The sequence below is a fragment of the Pieris brassicae genome, chromosome 2, assembly GCF_905147105.1.
Source record: "Pieris brassicae chromosome 2, ilPieBrab1.1, whole genome shotgun sequence".
In the NCBI taxonomy this organism is placed as follows: Eukaryota; Metazoa; Arthropoda; class Insecta; order Lepidoptera; family Pieridae; genus Pieris; species Pieris brassicae.
This window is the reverse complement of record NC_059666.1, coordinates 18,596,343-18,615,583: the sequence shown is the minus strand read 5'-3', so window position 1 is coordinate 18,615,583 and position 19,241 is coordinate 18,596,343. Positions and strand designations below refer to the sequence as shown.

At 32.8% G+C, this 19,241-nt stretch overlaps 3 protein-coding genes across 4 annotated transcripts; 2 read left to right on the top strand and 1 right to left on the bottom strand.

Annotated features, from left to right (window-relative positions):
• The first annotated feature begins 203 nt into the window (after positions 1–203).
• Positions 204–4,456, top strand: LOC123720146 (synaptojanin-1). The gene has a single exon (XM_045676656.1). The coding sequence runs from the start codon at positions 501–503 to the stop codon at positions 3,774–3,776; it is 3,276 nt and encodes a 1,091-aa protein (XP_045532612.1). The 5' UTR covers positions 204–500; the 3' UTR covers positions 3,777–4,456.
• A 4,729-nt stretch (positions 4,457–9,185) lies between these two features.
• LOC123719602 (ubiquitin-60S ribosomal protein L40) lies at positions 9,186–10,113 on the top strand. Its single transcript, XM_045676196.1, has 3 exons — positions 9,186–9,291; positions 9,550–9,782; positions 9,890–10,113. The coding sequence occupies exons 2-3, from the start codon at positions 9,557–9,559 to the stop codon at positions 10,051–10,053; spliced, it is 390 nt and encodes a 129-aa protein (XP_045532152.1). The 5' UTR covers positions 9,186–9,291; positions 9,550–9,556; the 3' UTR covers positions 10,054–10,113.
• A 551-nt stretch (positions 10,114–10,664) lies between these two features.
• On the bottom strand, positions 10,665–19,241 carry LOC123719576 (WD repeat-containing and planar cell polarity effector protein fritz). Of its 2 annotated transcripts, none has more exons than XM_045676195.1 (13): positions 19,115–19,241; positions 18,723–19,021; positions 18,516–18,640; positions 18,002–18,168; positions 17,644–17,755; positions 16,845–17,063; positions 15,797–15,930; positions 14,971–15,091; positions 13,653–13,921; positions 13,167–13,324; positions 12,369–12,853; positions 11,581–11,768; positions 10,665–10,993 (listed from the first exon to the last, which is right to left on the bottom strand). In XM_045676195.1, the coding sequence occupies exons 1-12, from the start codon at positions 19,189–19,191 to the stop codon at positions 11,616–11,618; spliced, it is 2,319 nt and encodes a 772-aa protein (XP_045532151.1). In that variant the 5' UTR covers positions 19,192–19,241; the 3' UTR covers positions 10,665–10,993; positions 11,581–11,615. The 2 variants fall into 2 exon arrangements, with proteins under 2 accessions (XP_045532151.1, XP_045532149.1); XM_045676193.1 differs by having other exon boundaries at positions 11,645–11,768.

Below are 19,241 nucleotides of genomic sequence, written 5' to 3'. Positions count from 1 at the left end.
GCAGTAAAAAAATGTCTAAACGAAAATTAAATATGATAAGCCTTCTGTAAATTAAACTTTTATGTAACATTCAAATTTTAATCTGTAAGCTCAGTCTACACTAGTCATATCTATTGTCTATACTGTACTTTGGTATGGTTTTTGTAAATGCCAGTTTGACATTGTGTATAGACATTGATTAGATTTCAGTTCTGTTAAAAAAATAAGAACGGTGGAAGTGAAAAAATAAGCATCTATATTTATTTAAATATCAATATCGACGTCGATCTCAACGGAAGATACATCAAATTTCGATTTTGAATTATACCTCTAAATCGAACCAAATATACCGATTGATATATCGATAATTTTCAACAGGCCTATCAAAAAATTAAAATAAGTTGAGTACATTTGTCGACCAGTGATCATTGTATTTTTATTTTTGGCAAGTTTATTGAAAATCAATCAAGGGGGCGGATGGCTTTTTATCCATGAAGATAGAAACATAGTTTTTTTCCATTATGGCTATGTCAAAAGGTTTTAAAGTGCTGGAGAAATCGACACCACCGAATCCTTACAGTATTATTTTACAACATAGAAATAAAGATACAGCCTTATTATTTGAGTCTCAGGCTGTTGTTTCTTTATCGTCACAAGAAACTGATACTCTTCGTAAACAATATCATAAAATAGCTGATGCATATGGATGTCTAGGAGTGCTGCAATTAAATTCTGGAGAGACATGTATGCTCTACCTTGTTCTTGTGACAGGCTGTAGTTCTGTCGGAAAAGTGGGTGATACAGAGGTTTTTAAGATAACCCAATCTCAATTTTTGCCTTTATTTCACCAAACACAAGGAGATGATAAAGTGGGAGAAGTTAGAAAACTCTTGAACTCTGGAACATTTTATTTCTCTTGGAATTCAGAAAAAAAAAATGAAAATCTCTTTGACCTTACTTTGTGTGCTCAGAGAAAGGGTAAAGGAGCAAGTTCTGATAACAGATTCTTTTGGAATAGAACCTTATTCATTCATTTAATTAGATTTGGCATAGATTGTGATGACTGGCTTACCCGTGCAATGTGTGGTTCAGTGGAAATACGTACTATTTACGTTGGTCACCGCTTAGCCAGGGCTGTGCTGATATCTCGACTAAGCTGTGAAAGAGCAGGTACAAGGTTTAACGTAAGAGGTTGCAATGATGATGGTAATGTTGCTAATTTTGTAGAAACAGAACAGGCTATTTATGTAGATGACTCGGTTTCATCTTACATTCAAACAAGAGGATCTGTTCCTTTATTCTGGGAACAACCAGGTATTCAAGTTGGATCACATAAAGTTAAAATGTCTCGTGGATATGATGCTTCTACAAGTGCTTGTGAAAGGCATTTTTCTCAACTTAAACGAAATTATGGATCTATTTATGTTGTCAACTTACTAGGTTCTAGTATGATAGGTGGAACAGAAGGTGAAGCAACCCTTAGTAATGCTTTTCAACGTCACCTTAATGAATCTGCGCATTGTGATATTGTACAGATAATATTTGACTACCATCAAGAGGTAAGAGCATCATCAATAGATTCAGCTTTAACTAAATTTAAAAAAATTGTGGAAACACACTATGATAACATCAGCATATTTAGTGCCAAAAATGTTGATATTTACAATGTTCAAAAAGGTGTAATAAGAACTAATTGTCTAGATTGTTTGGACAGAACAAATTCCATACAGACCTTCATTGGTCTAGAAATGCTTGCAATACAACTGATGTTGTTACAATGTATTGATAAAAAGCAAAATGTTAACAGATTTGAAGAAGTGTTTAAACAAATGTGGATTATTAATGGAAATGAAATATCAAAAATCTATGCGGGAACGGGAGCTATTCAAGGTGGGTCAAAGTTGATTGATGGGGCAAGGTCAGCTGCTCGAACTATTCAAAACAATTTGCTTGATAATTCAAAACAAGAAGCAATTGATATTTTATTGCTAGGTTCTACATTAAATTCAGAACTATCTGATCGTACCCGAATTTTATTACCATCTAATATTTTGCATACATCTACTCCAGTACTACGTGAAATGTGTCGTAGAGCAAATGAGTTTACCCAGCCCACAAATATCCGTATCACTATTGGTACATATAATGTCAATGGTGGCAAACATTTTAGAAGCCTAGCTTACAAAGATGTCTCCCTGGCTGATTGGTTGTTAGACAGCCCAAATTCATCTTTGGTAAATACAGTTAATTTGAAAGATCATCCTTCTGATATTTTTGCAATAGGATTTGAAGAAATAGTTGACTTAAATGCTAGCAATATAATGGCTGCTAGTTCAGATAATGCTAAAGCATGGAGTGAAGAATTAGAAAAAGTATTGTGTAGAGATGCATCATACACCTTGCTTTCTAGCCATCAGTTGGTTGGCGTATGCTTGTTTGTTTTTGTCAGGAAAGATTTAGTTCCTCATATCAGAGATGTAGCATTAGATTCAGTGAAAACTGGATTAGGTGGAGCTACTGGGAATAAAGGTGCAGTAGCTATCCGTTTAGTTATATATGGGACATCAATTTGCTTTGTTTGTGCTCATTTTGCAGCTGGTCAATCCCAAGTGAGTGAACGAAATGCAGATTACACAGAAATTACAAGAAAGGTAGCATTCCCAATGGGACGCTCATTGTATTCCCATGACTTTGTTTTTTGGTGTGGTGATTTTAATTACCGAATTGACCTAGATAAAGAAGAAACACGTTTATTAGCCTCTCAAAATAATATCCAAAGGTTATTAGAACAAGATCAACTTTTACGCCAGAAATCACAAGGATTAGTTTTTAAAAATTGTTTTGAAGGTGACATCACATTCCTTCCGACTTATAAATATGATTTGTTTAGTGATGACTTTGACACCAGTGAAAAATGTCGAGCACCTGCTTGGACTGATCGAGTTTTGTGGAGGAGTAAAAAATACACTGTTGATCCAGAAACAACATCTGAAGCAGCTGCAGGAAAATTACTCCATTATGGCAGAGCTGAACTTAAACAAAGTGACCATAGACCTGTCATTGCTATTTTAGAAATAGAAGTTTTACAGGTTAGTTACACTAAGTGTATGGAAGTTTTTTATGAGGTTGTCAAAGACCTGGGTCCTCCTGATGCTAGTATCATTGTTCAACCAGTTGATGAAATTGAAGATTCTGAAGATTCCGTTTTTGATGATAATTTAATGTCAATAATATTGCAAGAATTAGCAACTTATGGTGAAGTGACATTAGTTCGTTTTGTAGATGAGCACACTTTGAGCATTACATTTAGAGATGGCCAGAATGCTCTAGCGGCTGCTCAGAAAGGAACCATATCCTCTTCGACAATACCTTTACATGTATCACTTAAATCTCCAAATTGGGTAGATATAGTAAAGTCTGAAGTGAGTCTCTGTACTAATAACACAATACCGTTATTTGGTGAGATACCAGCTGAACGACCACTTAGATCTGCGCCTCCGACACCTCGACGTCAACAGCCAAGCCGGCCTCCTGCTCCATCGCCTACTCCGTTGGTACCCTCTCGAGCGCCAGCACCGAGTCCTGCAAGACCACCCCGCCCAGCCCCTATTACGCCTGAATCAGTAGTGTCTCAGGCGTCTTTAAGCTCGCCACCGTCAGAAATGATGCCGCCTCCATCATGTGCGCCGCCACCTCCACCAAGCAACACCCCTCCGCTTCCAGGGCCCCCACCCCCTGTTCCCGCGAGACAAGGGGCTCCTCCCCCTCTCCCGGCTCGTCCAAGACCGGTTACATAGAAATCATTATGGTAAGGAGTTTCACCCTCATCAAATTTGCTTGTGTTTACATTATGTTGCCGTCAGAGAAAATTGGCTGTGATTATTTCAATGCATTTAATTATTACTAAACAACATCGAAAACATTTTAGTGTTGCTTTTTTATTTCTTAGTAAATTTAGGATGCTATATCTAATTACTGTTAATAGCTATATTTACTCACAGCTACTAAGTTGTTTAAAAATGAACCAAATAGCAGTATTGATGTTAAAAACAATCATTAATGATACATTGCTTAAAGGCTATAATTATTTGGTCTTAATAATATTTATTAGTAGGTCAATGCCTATAGTTGGGTGTGTGTAATGATAAATTGTTAGTATTTATTAATAGGTATTTAGTATAGATGATTTTATTTGTGTTATCTAGATGCCTCTACACCATTGTTCTGTAATAAATTAATTTATGTTGATAAAGCTATTGGCTTTAGTTTACAAAATTTAACAGTATGGTACCTATAGTTTACAAATTTTCCTGATTACTTTGGGTATTGCAGATGTGCTGTTGAATCTATTATATGATCTCTATTTTATACTTGTTTTATACCTATATAATTTTTATTGAATATCTATGGCTCTCCAATTTATAAAATTGTACTTAACTATTACAGTATAGGTACTATTTTCAACATATTAAAATATCTAATTTTTAAATAATATATTTGTGATAATTTATACAATGAACAAATAATTTTATTTTAACCTTTTTTTTAATAAGCTTTACTTTTAGATTATTTTTTTTATTTTTAAATAAATAAGTCTTGAGATTAGTGTGTTAAGTTTAATGTATTTTCAGGCATTTGGAATGTTAAAATATTTCCTGCATATAAATTATTAGTTAATGATGCTGCCCAGTACATAATTCAGATTATAAATGGTTAATTATCTTTAAAAAATATGGGAAAGTTATTATATATGGATATTGTTAAATTATATTTATATTTTTGTTAGGCAAACATAGTCCCATTAAGAATCGTGGTATTCTTTTATTAACCTTATTGTATCTTTATATTAATCATCTGTTCGTGTGATTAACAGCTCTTAAAAGGCTGGACCGATTGGGGAGCGTTCAAGTATTACGTCACGCAATTTTTGGAGATTCTTGAAAGCACCCCCCCCCCCCCCCCTCCCCGTAACGTTTCTGTTTCCAACAGTAAAACGCTTCGTGACCAACTCCAGTAACTCATTAAACATAAAACTTACCAGTATGTGGTGTAAAGTACTGGAAAGTAGAAAATAATATTAACAATAACGCGTAATTCAATCCTAGCCCCGCATCGTAACGTTTTACAAAAGGAAAAAAATTGGTTACGTAATACTTGAAAGCTCCCTTGTGACAATGACTTCCACTATTTTAAGATATATAAACTACAAGCAGTCCCGACGGCAGTTGTCCTGTATACACGTCTTAAATGAGATCAAAAAAACATCTTATTGTAAATGTACCTTATCCTTTCTTGAATCCACAGGAAAATACGTCGTCATCGGTCTAACTTAATTAATTTCCTCTGATATATGTTTGGGACTTCTCTAATGAAAGGCTGTATGTAAAAAATATTGTGAATAATCACCTATGAATTGTTATACAATTAAGGCCAGTAGTAAACTTCACTCGCAAATTGTTTGAAAAAAGTAGATGTATTTTAATGCTTATTATTATTATGCATATTGTAATAAAATAGATGTTAATTGACGTGCAATCTGTAGGTGTTTTTTAAGCGCTCGCTTGAGTTTACTTTTCTAAGGCGTTGATATCCTATACTAACTAATAGTGTCGAAAATTCAAATCCATACACTTTGTATGCTTTGTAATAGTGTAATTTATCTAATTATTGTAACTTATCATATTATTCAATATGTCTACAGCGTAGTATTTCAATTATTTAAATATTTTAAGAAGCGTTTAATTAATTTGATATATATATATATAAACAAATTTCTTTTGTTTTTTGCATTATTGTAACAATTCGGACACGATTAGATGAAAAAGGATTATATGTATAGTATTAAACTAAAAGCAATTTGGTGTATTCCATGTTTATATGACATCTAAAACAGTTATATGTAGCCAATAATAGCGTAAGCAATCAAATTACAAAATATACATATGTTACTTCAGTGTGTTTAATAAATTGATTCTTATTGGAAAAAATATTTTTATTTTTCGGTTGAATTTAATTAACAAGTTGTTTAATGGTAGAATTCACACACTTCAAAGGGCAGGGATTCGTCGATTGCTATTATTCTACTATTAATATCATTCTAAGGCCAATTGCAGCTGGATAAAGCGAGGTTCAGTCGACATTATAAGATGTGAAAAGATCATAAACATTTACCGTTTTTTGGAGTTTACTCCTTAAGAAACGATTTGAGTTATAAGGCCTGGTCGGACATTTTATGAGGAGTAAAATCAAGTGTAACACGAAAAGTTGAGGCGTTACGTAGAAAGAGACAAACATATATATCTGTAGGATTGAACGTGTAAAAGAATGATTCCATCTCATTCTATCTCTAAAATTGGATCTACACAATTATTATTGTTATTATTATTATTTATATTGTTTTGTAACATACTTTATGTAATACGCTTTATTGAAGTAATATAAATAATCCGAATAATTACAGATATATGTTTGTTTCTCTTATCATTTTAGCAGATGCGTTAATTTACCCTTTTTTTCTATTCGATATATATAATTATCGTTCGTAAGGAGTAAACTCCAATTGTGCGTCGTAGCTGAAACACACATACATTTTTTTTATTTACTTAAGATCCAGTATTATTATTACTGGATTATAGGTCTCACTCAAAGAACCGACAGTGTTCCAGTTGTAATATAGGTTGTAACATTTCATTATTAACAACTTGGGTATCGTCCTAAAATTTTAATTCACGATGCCACTACTGAATTTTATTTGTAGTAGTACTTGCATTATCAGCTGGACTGACAACCCTATTTTTATTTATATATTGACAAATTCTTTAATCTAATCTTAAATTCCCTTACATTTTAATCGGTGAAACAAAAATTAATGTACATTGGTTTCTGAAGTACATATAATAAAGATTCTTAAGACCCATACCCTCAGATTCAGAGTCTAGATTTAACTTGGCGCCAAATGTACGACGTCGTTACGACGAACAACGAATGACGTTACGTCAAAAACGTATTGGATAATAATATATTGAAATACGGAAATCTGTTGCCCTAAGTCTCGTCTCTGATTCTTACCCTCATATGATATATCACTTGTCTCATATCAGTAATAGAGTAAGTGACATCTCCTAATATTACTTGTTACATTTATTACTTCACCTATGTCTTATCTATATAAACAAATTCAAGTTCAGTTAATTTTCATAATTAGGATTTTTCTTTCTGCAAATTTAAGAACCAGCAGTTTAAGAATTTAATTAAAATCAATAATTGTTTCCATTTTTTATTGGATACTCATCCACATTACATTAGTTATATAGATTAAACTACTTTCATTGTGTATTTAAATTATTCACTTTTTGGGTACAGCGTGGATGTAGATAGTGTGACCAATGCCAACAAGACCAGCGGCACATAGTAGTAATGTGAGTCTGTAGATAATTCCATCAAATGGCCCACCTTTTAAGAAAACTGGGATTTCATCCTCTTTCTGTAAATAAAATTGTTACACATTATACTTTAAACAGAAAATCAATAAGTTTGATTCAGTAACAATGAAAAATATCATCTTATAGATAAGGGTGACTTCTAGGGCACCATGACAGGGGTTTCCTTTTGACAAATGTTTATTTTATTACTCTTTAGTTACTTCATTATATCTTTTTTTGTAATTATTCTTTTTATATTAAAAAAAAATGGTTGATGAGATCTTACATTATGGCTTAAGGCAATGTTTTATGACTTTGATTGTGTAAACCTCATTGACACATTCTAGTTCTGCCTTAGCTATATAGAGGTCTATAGCCATACTAATAAAAAAGGATTGGCCAGTAATAAAGTAAAAACTGTAAAAGAATGCTAACACAGTAATAATAATGACATTTTCTGATAGATACAATGGTAAATTAATTTGTTGTACTAATAGTATTAAACAAATGACTTGTGAATTATGAATATATATGCCAATTTTAAGATAATCAATACAATGTCAAAAGAGTCTATTTCAGACATTTAGTACCAGCTACATCTCATGAATATCATAATTATTTAAATAGGGGGTCATTACTCAGTGCTTAGTATTGACACAGTCTTAAGTAAAGAGATTAAATAAATTTTGATGCATAATGATCTTATTAGTAATTTAATAAATTTAAATCAACAGCCACACTATTATATAGATGGGCTCTAAAAGGATTTATAATAATGTTACTTGTAAACCAAATTTTATGTACTTTATAAATGAAGTGCAGATCTTACTTGGAATAGTATATTTTGGGATATTGACAACTCTTAGAATGCTACTAAAATAGGAAATTGGACTATAATGTAACTCATGTTTTGTAATTCTATCATTTATTATATTACCTGGAAACGTTCCTGACGTTCGCGGATTTTAGGAGACAATGGTGAGAAGGGCTCGTTGGTACCAGGGACGAGACGTCTTGGCCCAGTGGAGCAAGACTCAGTCACGGTCGACATATGGCTGGTAGTATATTGGATGGCTGGTGGTTCCACTCTTTGTAAAGCAATAGGAACCTTTAACCAAAATAGGAACTCACATTAGCAACTTTGATTTTCCTGGTTATATAGAAAATTAAAATAAAATATAATTACCACTGGGAAAAGTGGACTCTGTAAGTTGGTGGCAGCAATAAGCCGTCCGGACACTTTGTTAAGTTGATGATACATATTTTTAGCTTATTTAATTAACTCTGAATTCTACAATTTTCAATCGGACCTGTTACGAAACAAGTAGGCACTTTATCGAATGTCGATAACGTTCAGAAATATTTCTTAAATCTATATGTAAAAAAAAAAAAAAAAACCATTAAGGCTTTCTACTTTACAAATAAATATATTTCAAAACCATGTTAAAATGCATTTGAATTTGTATTGTGATATTAAATGAGTATTTATAATTTTAAAACTATAGAGTAGATTAAACGAAACGTTTTTGAACGAAAGCTCGTCACTTGAGCAGAATGGGAGATGGTAACATTGTTTTTGTGATACCAACTAAGACTTTACTAGACTCCCTTCGACCGATACATTGGCCATGTATCAGTTTAGACTTGCATTCTACTTCCACTAGAATCAAATATCTTAAAATAACATATTTGTGAGTATCCTTATACTTATTTATTTATGACAGCGGCTAATATATATATATATGAATATAAAGGTATTATATCACCCAAAGTTAATGCTATTAAAAATCACATGCAATGGAAATCAAATATTAAAAACTGGTCACCCTAGCGCCATGCTCAAAGTTTCTTTTATGCCAGTTTGACAGTTCAACGAGCACATTTTGAGGAGGTTAGTTACAAAATAAATGTAATTTATTTAAATTCTGTGATGAAATATTAAAGAGAATATAATATTTTTGTAATAGATATAGTAATTATGTAGATTCTAAATGTTTAAAAGTATTTAAGGCGGGTTCGAAATTCAAAACTGTGCGTGGCGTGTCACCGTCAAAGTTTTCATTTGTTTTTTGATTCAAACAATTCATATTCATCATTGCGGGATAAAATTTTGCGTGAATTTCATTTTCAACTTCTTCTATTTTTACAGCCAAAACATGCAGATCTTTGTGAAAACCCTCACGGGTAAGACCATCACCCTAGAGGTGGAGGCCTCCGACACTATCGAAAATGTGAAGGCCAAAATCCAGGATAAGGAGGGAATCCCACCTGACCAACAGCGTTTGATTTTCGCTGGTAAACAGCTTGAAGATGGTCGTACCCTTTCCGACTATAACATCCAGAAGGAATCTACACTGCACTTGGTGTTGAGGCTCCGTGGAGGTTAGTTTTGACTTTTAAAATCATCTTCATCGCTCATTTTATGGTATCAAATCCTCCTAGATATATTTACTTCTGTGAATAACGTGAATTTCTTGTTTTCATTTTAGGTACCATTGAGCCATCTCTGAGGATTTTGGCTATGAAGTACAATTGCGACAAGATGATTTGCCGCAAGTGTTACGCTAGACTTCACCCTCGTGCCACTAATTGCCGTAAGAAGAAGTGTGGTCACACTAACAACCTCCGCCCTAAGAAGAAGATCAAGGATTAATTTTTCTTTCGTTTATTACAAGTCTGGCTTACTCTGTAAATTAAATATTTAAAATATCAATATAGTTGTTTCATTTAAATACCAAATTACTTTAAGCTTTGAAGTATCATCCCAAAAATTAGCATAAATAGTCTCTTATCATATCGCTGCAATAAGACCTAGGGCCCTTTGGTTACTCTCAATAAATTTGGCTTACTTAACTATTATACCTTTAAATTGGATTTAGATTGAGTTTGGTAAATAGATGAATACTTCTCTATCTTGCGGCACAGAACTTCAAAGAGATGAAGAATGATAGAATGTGTTTAAAATGTATTGTTTATCCCCAAAGGGACATAAAATTCTGTAAGTATTGTTAATACTTTTCCTTCACAAATGAGTTGATGTCTCTTGTGCCTGCATTAGTTGACCAACTCTTAAAGGATAGGTGCAGAGATAGTGGGATGTCATTAATTAGCTTAAGATTAGCGATGTCTCCTTTTGTTTTTTGTTTGTCTTCATAACAAGTAGATTTGGTTCCCATTCATGTTAAAATCAATACTTGTTATTATTAGAAAAACGTATCTATGAAAGTATTTACATATATGGTAATAAAAACAACAGAAAATTAATGTATTCTATTTATTAAAAAAATAAAGTTCCATTTTATTTGGAAGCACTGAAATGCCTTATATATGTAAACTATACAATGTATATAAAACATGTAATATAAGTATTTATGTTTAATTCTATCGTTCATAGATAAAACGCTGTTGATTCAAATATCTAGTACCTTGTATCACAACCATGGAAATGTATTCAATATTATTCTTATATAAATAACTACTATAATAAGTTACGGACGGAAATATTTTATCAGTGCTAAGTCGACTTTAGCTACTCTAAACCATACCAAAGTTATACACCTTGATTTTTGGCGGATTGCGCGATTTTTCCCCATCTGAAAAATATACGTAATTAAAACCACAAAGTTAACTTGCATGTGACTTAAAATATGCTTGAAATATATTATTGTTATATATATATATATATATATATATAATGATATATTTTTGTTATTTCAATAAAATTTATTTCAGCTATATATGACGTCGAATAAATAAAATAGGACAATGGGTGTTCATAGTAAACGTCATTGGCCACAATATACCGAGACCGAAATACAAGATGTACATGCAAAATGAGTGTCGTTCACCCTAGGATCATATTGTTATAAAATTTATTGTAAAGACAGATACTAAATGTATAAAAAAAATATTAACTATGTATTATTTAAACTCCTCTACAACCATCCTGAAATTCGAAGACCAGTTTAAGCGCAAATTATTACATCTGTCAAATGGTAGAATTCAAAAAGACATTTAGTTTACGCTTAGACAAACCTTAGAATCGAATCTTGCAATTATTGTGTCATCGCGTGTAGGAAAAGCCCTATCATCGATTGTAGTGACACTAGCCAATTAATTTTTCAAGAACGTGCCATCATTGCTATATCATTCCATACATAAAACGTGCAACCGTACTCACAAACAAATTAGTATCATGCATCATGCAATTAACAGTCACACTTCGACGTAATCGAGTGTAGTACCGAGCGGCGATCTGCGTTCGTTCGCGAACGATGTGTTCGGCGCGAACGCAGCCAGGTATTTATTTGGAGGACACAATGGTAGGCTATCTGCAAGTTCCCGCGCTACTTCCGATTGAGGTGGTTCCTAAAAATTTTTAACGAATTTCAGCCAAATAATCTTTTAGAGTATGTGCAGAAAGAACCTTCGTAGAATTTGAAGTCGATCCCAGTGAAATCCTTAATTGGAAAAAAATTAAAGTACATAATTTTCTGTGAACCAATGAAACGACGCGTAGGAAATAAGTTTTATACTCTTCAGACTTCAGACACTATTTCCCACAACTGCCAACTTTTAACAACTTTCGGTTTTGTCTTCGCACAGTTCTATAAGTTCTTAATATTTTTTATTAATATATATGTCGCAGTAAAGTAGTGAAACCAGAGAGTTAATTGAATATCTAGACAGTTAATTAAAAATCGATATTCAATCGATTTAAATAGTGTCGAAAACTTCTGTACAAATTCAACTTTTTTAAGATCTTAATGTTTGCGTGGCCAGTTTTAAATTGAGAACTACAAAAACATATGCTTGGAGCACCGTTGCTGCGTTTGGATTTTTTTTTGGAAAGGTTTCAATGGTTTGGGTTTATTACGATGCTTTAAATAAGCTCTTATTAATTTTAACTTAATTATCTGATAACTTCATAGTTTAATTATTTTGGCATTAGTAACATAAAGGACTAACCGGCACAACGGCTATGGTAACTGTATCCGAGAATTTAACTTTATTCCTCTCTGGAGGTCGACTTTGCCATGTGGGTTTGTCCTGTCTATATCTCTCATTAAAGTTGGCATTCCCGTGATATCGATATGCATTCGCATGACTAAAATGTGTCCTTTGAACCATATCAGTCGGTTTAATGATCCCTTCGCTTATTTTATTCAGAACGTTATCTACACTGTTCCATCGTATATTTGGCTTACGATTTGATATGAATGTGTCATCTTTGACGTTTGTCGTCCATATAGTGTTGTCTCTTTCTAGGTATTGGTGTAAATTGGGACGTATACTGTTGGTTGAAGGTGGGTCGTTTGGTGCGATAGGGATGGGTATAGTCGGGAGGGACACGCGAGGTAAGGGTGGAGGGGTTTTTCTCATTCCGGGAGAACTTTCTTCTGAATCCGAGCATGAATGAGAGCATTGAGAGCATGAATCTGAGCATTCTGAATCTAAAAAAAATATTTCTAATAAAACTTTTTATAGTAAAACAAATTGGGAGAAGAATTGTTAGGTTGGCCAAATATAGCCATTGTACAGAAAAATTATATAAGAAATATAATGATATTAAAAAAAAAATTAACTGCAGTTTTACAATGTACGATTCCTTTGGTAATTTAAATTGATAAAAATAGTTCCACTGTTAAATAACCTATAACTTATCGAAATTATATTTTTTTATATATACAACAAAAATTAGATCAATATTTTTCAAAACATACAATTTAATAAAAAAAATACTTTATTAGAAGTCAATTTAAATACCGGTATGAGTGAGCGGGGCGTAGTGTGCGACACAAGCAGCTGCCTCTTGGGCTAAGTGATGCTGTCTCACTCGCGTTGCAGCCCACTGCGCATCCGCGAACAGATCCCACGCTTCCAACTCTACGCCTAAACTCATCGCTTTTTCGATACGGCCACGCCTATTTAATATTTATATGTATATTCAAAATGTATCTTAAAACCGGCACGACTTAGACCCAACAATTCGACGGCGGCAGGCACAGACGGTTGATCACTTACTTGCCCATTACAAAACAACAAATGATCACGAGACACATACAAAAATCAGACCTAAATGGTAATAGCGCCTTTCGCATAAAATCTTTAAAATAAAACAAACGGATCTAGAAAAAAATCCAAAAAATTTATCAATAACAAAAGATGGAGAAAAATAAAAGTTAACACCATACGTATATGTTTTTCGTAATATTAAACTTTATTGAACTATTAAAGTAAAAATATATATACCTCAATAAGTGATGGAAGAATTTCCTAGCTAGATCGTGTACAGGAGGTGCATATCGACTAGCCGAGGCTGGCAAAGGCGAGGCTGGTGCCAAATACACACCCAGAGCACCCTGTATAGCGTTCTCAACATTAAGATCAAAGGTATTTCTTCTAAGACAATTGACCACAATTTCACTGATGCCATTTAAACATTCGTCGCCTTCTTTTTCCCAGTCAAGTGTTCTAAGTAGCTCTATTGCATTAGACTGACGGCCCATACGAAGCCATGCCTGGAAATAATTAAATATTAATATTTTTAAAACAAGTACAGTTAAACATGCATAAATATTTTTTTTAATGTGTATTTGTCATTACAGATAAATTAGTAAAAATATCAGGACTAAACTAATGGCGAGATTTTGGCAGATAGGAGTCACAGTTCGCACTAAGTCTCGTTTCTGAATATCACCTTAAGATTTATACTAAATCGTATATAAAGTTAATTTTACTTGAAATTTGTGTGTAGTAATAGAAAAATGGATTATACATACATTACACTAAGGTTCTAACGCGTTCAAATCACGACTAAGCATCAATGGGCTTTTCTTTCTATTTGCGCATATAACACTCAGTCACATCGTGAAGTAAGACGCCGAGTATCAAGCAGATCACGCTTATGCCTATTAATAAAAACTATCACGAAACATAACAAAAATCTGAGCCAAGGTTTGTAGCGCCACTGGTTTTTTGTATATAAATAATAGTTGTATAAGATAATGTTTGAGATGGCTTTATGTCAGTATGTTATGTCAACTTCACTGCTTCATTTAAGAATAGGCTAAAACAACTATTAATGTCCTAAGCCTTGTATCTTTCTTCCTTATTACAGCTACTAGTATGTTTGTCGTTTTGCTGATTTATAAACTTTATATTGTATTGTCTACTTAAATGTTGTCTGTCTGTTGTCATGTTTTGTTTTGTTTTGCTTTATATCTTACTTTTTTTCCGTGAAACTTTTTGTGGATATATCCAATGTGTTTTTTTTTTGTTTTATACTTTTAGAGATGTATCTGTTTTGTTTCCTAAATAAATAAACTTTACAATGGACTATAACTGTTCTCCTAATAATCGAATTGACATACGTCAAACATGTATAAAATAACTAGCGAGTAGATAAGGGGACGGTCTGTGGTGGGATTTCAGGTCGCTACACTGCTTAATTATCTTTTTTTTTGGTCTACAATAGTAAATTAAAAAAGTATAAATTGTTGTACATAAATGAAATGACACATTCCTCAAGTCGGTAATCTTTCCGGACTCTACGCTCATACGCACTTACCGTTAACAGTCGTGGATGACATATCCGAAGCAGGGCAAGTGGACCACCAGAAAATGTAGTCAATATGACAGGTCCACTACGAAATTTACGTGAGCCAAGAATTTGTATACGTCGCGAATCCCTGTAATATTACGAACACTTATTCGACATATATCAATGAATGCACATAAGTAATGGCAAAGAACATCTTAGAATTAGTTAATAACGGAAGCGAAGACTAAACTTAAGTAGGTTACCGAATATTATTTTTTAAGTGTTGAATGAGGCTGCGGCAAAATGACATGATAAGTGACAATTACAAAAATAAAATTTATCTCGCTAAGCGCCTGAAGGGCGTGACGTATGGGAGGCAATAAATTCCAATTCGTATCTTAAGTCAGTCCCGTCTTGAGCGCTGTCATACATGTCAAACTTCATACATAGATAATAGATCCACCTGAAACTAGATTTAATTTTAATTGACGTTACGAAACGGACCTCGATTTTGAAACTGAACCATAGAGTATAATAAGTAGTACGAATTTACAATTATGAAAATATTTGTAATTATTAAAAGTTTTTCAACATAGTAATAATATATTTAAATAATACTATATGAAAGCGACGGGGGGAAAAAGAAATCTAACAAAGTTTTTTTGTATTTAAGTAGAAAATGTATATGTCCCATACATATAGCTCCGAGAGTAGTTTCTCTTTTTCTTCTCCAACCTAAAGGGTTTCTCAACCAGTCTAACAACTGACTGACCCAAAACCCCAATGGCTCAGGTATCTTAGTGTAACCGTAGATTGATGTTGTCACTACACGTTTATAAATTAAAATATTTACCGGAAATAAGAGGTCAGATCGAGGCACTTAGTGTGATGGTGTAAAGCTGTTAAAGCTCTATCAAAACACTGCAATCGGCCATTTTCTTCACTCGCGATCACTAATTCACCAGACCATCGTACATCTGTTGATATCTAAAATAATTATGTGATAACATTAATAATCTTTTTATAATACACATATTTTAATGATTATAAATATATAGTTAACCCCAAGTTCGTGCGTTCTAATCACGGCTGTGCACCAATGTTCTTGTAAGTGAAGTAGACTTTGCTAATACCACTGTAGATGGTAAGGCCTCGGAACCAACATCGTGTCAGAATAAAACTAATCAGCGGGATTCAAACGCATAACCTGAGGGTTGAGTGCGCACTACGGACTAGAGATATCATTGAACAATCACAACTGAGTGCGATGCCATCTTCATGTATATGACGCAGCCAACTAGCTTAATCAGCCGTTTAACTAACAGCCTGGCGTTTAGCCGGTTGATTAAACAGCTAGGCAAATGCTTTAGATCGATGACGTTTCATTACTTGCCTAGCCTGTTGGCTGTTAATTTAAATTTAAATCCACTTTCTGCCGTTCTCAAACTCGAAACGAAACTCTTCTAACTGTCAATATGGCGTCGGCAAACCACAACTTTGATGGTGTTTTCCAATATTTCATGAAAAACAACAAGACTGAATTTCAATTAAGCAATTTATTTTTAAAAGAAATATATTTTGTACGAATGGCCTAAGCATTAGCCAGCCCGTTTATTAAATTTTGTAACAAACGCTACGGCTATCTTCTAGGCCGTTAGTTAAACAGCGCCTTTTAGTTTAAATGCTAGGCGTTAATTGAGCGGCTAATTAAGCTAGTTGGCTGCGACATATATTTAATTAGATTTATCGATTTTTTTTATTTATCTAGCATGGTGTTATAGCCTAAATAAAGCCTCCTTGGTAATTTTTAAATTTTTCAAATTGGTCCTGTAGTTTTGGAGTGGACAAACGAACAATACAATCTTTGCTACAATAGTGTACATTTTAACAATGAAACTTACAAATCCAGCTCTAATAGAATGTGTGAGTCCTGAAACATGATGAATTATGTGTAAGGAGCCGTCGATACTTGCGACTAAAAGTCGCAAGTCGCACGGCGACCGTCGCGCAACTCGAGCATGAGACGACAGGGATACTTGAGTAACGTCTTGTAAAGTCAGTTGGGACATTCTATCTGTCTTTGGTACATCATACCTTAGCCATAGGAGATTCACGCCACTCTAAAACAATTGAGATTATATATGGTTTTACATAATATAAAATACATATTCATACTATATTTTTTATATTATGTAAAAATATCAATGAAAACAACTTGGTCTCCAAGTATCTACTACATATAACCTAGATATATGATGAGAAGTGTAGAGAATACTAAAGTTCTTTCTAAATAACATCAATAAATATAGACTTTTTATATTTCATTAAATCTGAAATTAACATTTGAATATAATTTCAGTTTTCTTATTGATTGCCATTCAGTATTGATTAATATTTAACATTCTACAGAAATTCATTAATACAAATGTGTGTCTCATCTCTTAGATATAAATTTGTAAGGAACATCTGGAACATCTAGTATTGGTAACCTAATATTATTATACAAATCAGATAAATTATTAGGATACAATCACTAAAAGTAATGATTATAAGTTTCTTAAATAAATTACATATAATGATTTAAAAACAAAGTGTATAAAACTTCAATAAGACCATTGTTTCAGATCTTTTGGCTGCTCCAAACTAAATTCAATGCTTTTTAAAAATACCTTTTTGGTTGTACTATTATAAAAAAAATACCTTTGGACAAGCAGATTGTTCAACAATATGTACAAAATGATGTTTGTGAGACAATTCAGCAATCAACACCTCACTCTCAACTTGGTGGAATGCAATCAGGGACACTTTCTGCCTGCAATGAGATCATAACATTTCCAGTAGTTGTTTTAGTAAGTAGAATTATGAGAATAAACTTGGTCTTTCTCACAATAAATCCGATGTTAATTAAAAATTTAAGTTAGCGTATGGTAGACAGTACCGGTGACCCCAGTACTAAAATAAAGTGCAATTTAGTTTACAGCATGGCCTGCTGTCATCCTCTTTGGCCATACTGCAGGCAGAGGAACAATCTGATGCATGAATAATATCAACTCCTTACCCTTCAATGTAATAAAGATGTAAGTTAGCATGATCTTCTAGCAATGGACTCCATGGAGCAGGGTCAGCTACATTGTTACTCCAAACCAGAACCCTTATACCAGTATTATATGTACACCAAGATACATTCCTCTCTATTTTACGATTTATTCCACCCAACTCTAGACTCTGAAAATAACAATATACATTCAAATTAGTTAAAAAATATACAGTAATTCTTTTATGTAATTAATTACTGATGAAAAAAGAGATACATATTCTTGAAAATTTGCATATACTTAACAAACAAATAAAGCTGGAAATAGTTGTATGTTCAATTATGATATCAATTACTATAGAGTATTGCAGATTATCAGTCATGTTCTATCCAAATAAAAAACTCTGCATTTTCAATATTTATAACTAATGTGCTTAATTATGCTATATTTTTCTAGCATATAGCATAATTAAGTTAAAGGTAGTTGGTATTACAGACATTTTCTATGAAATTAGTTATATTCAAAATTATGGCTTACTTGAAGATATGGATCTCTGTCAGATATACGACATGGCACATTATTTTCATTTTTCTTTCCTAATACAATTAATGTTGCTATTTTTTCTGGGTGAACAAATAAGATGTGTGAAGGAGAAATAACAGCTGAAAATCATAAAAGTTAAATTTAGTTTAATGTTGATTGTAGTGTGTTTGTTTTGTTTTTTATTTAAGTAATATTACTTACCACTAGTAACATTGTTTCCCATCAATTTTCCAATACAATATCTATCAAAGAGTACATGAATTACATCAAGTGTGTCAGGTTTAATCGTAAGGTAAGCTAAGACTCCAGATGAAAACACTAATGTAATAATACAGTCACTATTCCACTCACAAGTTACGACTACATGATCTCGTACTTTGGATTCCAATTGTTTTATATGGTTTAATCTAGGTGGACGATGGTACGCACCACGGCCCTCGCAATATAACCGTTTAGCACAATCATAAACTGATTCCTCTAGTTTCTTTTTCGATTCATATCTGTAATAAAAAAATATAAATTAAGTTTACTTTATATTATTTTAAATCATCACCACTGAAAATAAGTAAACTATCGAAATATTTTATGCTTACTTAAAACTTTTAAAGTCATTATTTTTTACTGTTACTGTGTCATCACACGTAAGAAACTTAAGATCGTAACTAAACATTTTAGAGACATAAATAGATTTAATTTTAATTACATTTTTAATACTTTGAA

Excerpts from the sequence above, each read along its gene's own strand:
- LOC123719576 (XM_045676193.1), bottom strand. The coding sequence starts at position 19,191 with ATGTTTAGTTACGATCTTAAGTTTCTTACGTGTGATGACACAGTAACA. Across the intron at positions 17,756-18,001 it reads CATCTTTATTACATTGAAGG|GCAGAAAGTGTCCCTGATTG; the intron begins GTAAGGAGTTGA and ends ATCTCATTGCAG. Across the intron at positions 10,994-11,644 it reads CGAACGCAGATCGCCGCTCG|ATGGGGAAAAATCGCGCAAT; the intron begins GTACTACACTCG and ends TATATTTTTCAG.
- LOC123720146 (XM_045676656.1), top strand. The coding sequence starts at position 501 with ATGGCTATGTCAAAAGGTTTTAAAGTGCTGGAGAAATCGACACCACCG.
- LOC123719602 (XM_045676196.1), top strand. The coding sequence starts at position 9,557 with ATGCAGATCTTTGTGAAAACCCTCACGGGTAAGACCATCACCCTAGAG. Across the intron at positions 9,783-9,889 it reads GGTGTTGAGGCTCCGTGGAG|GTACCATTGAGCCATCTCTG; the intron begins GTTAGTTTTGAC and ends TTTTCATTTTAG.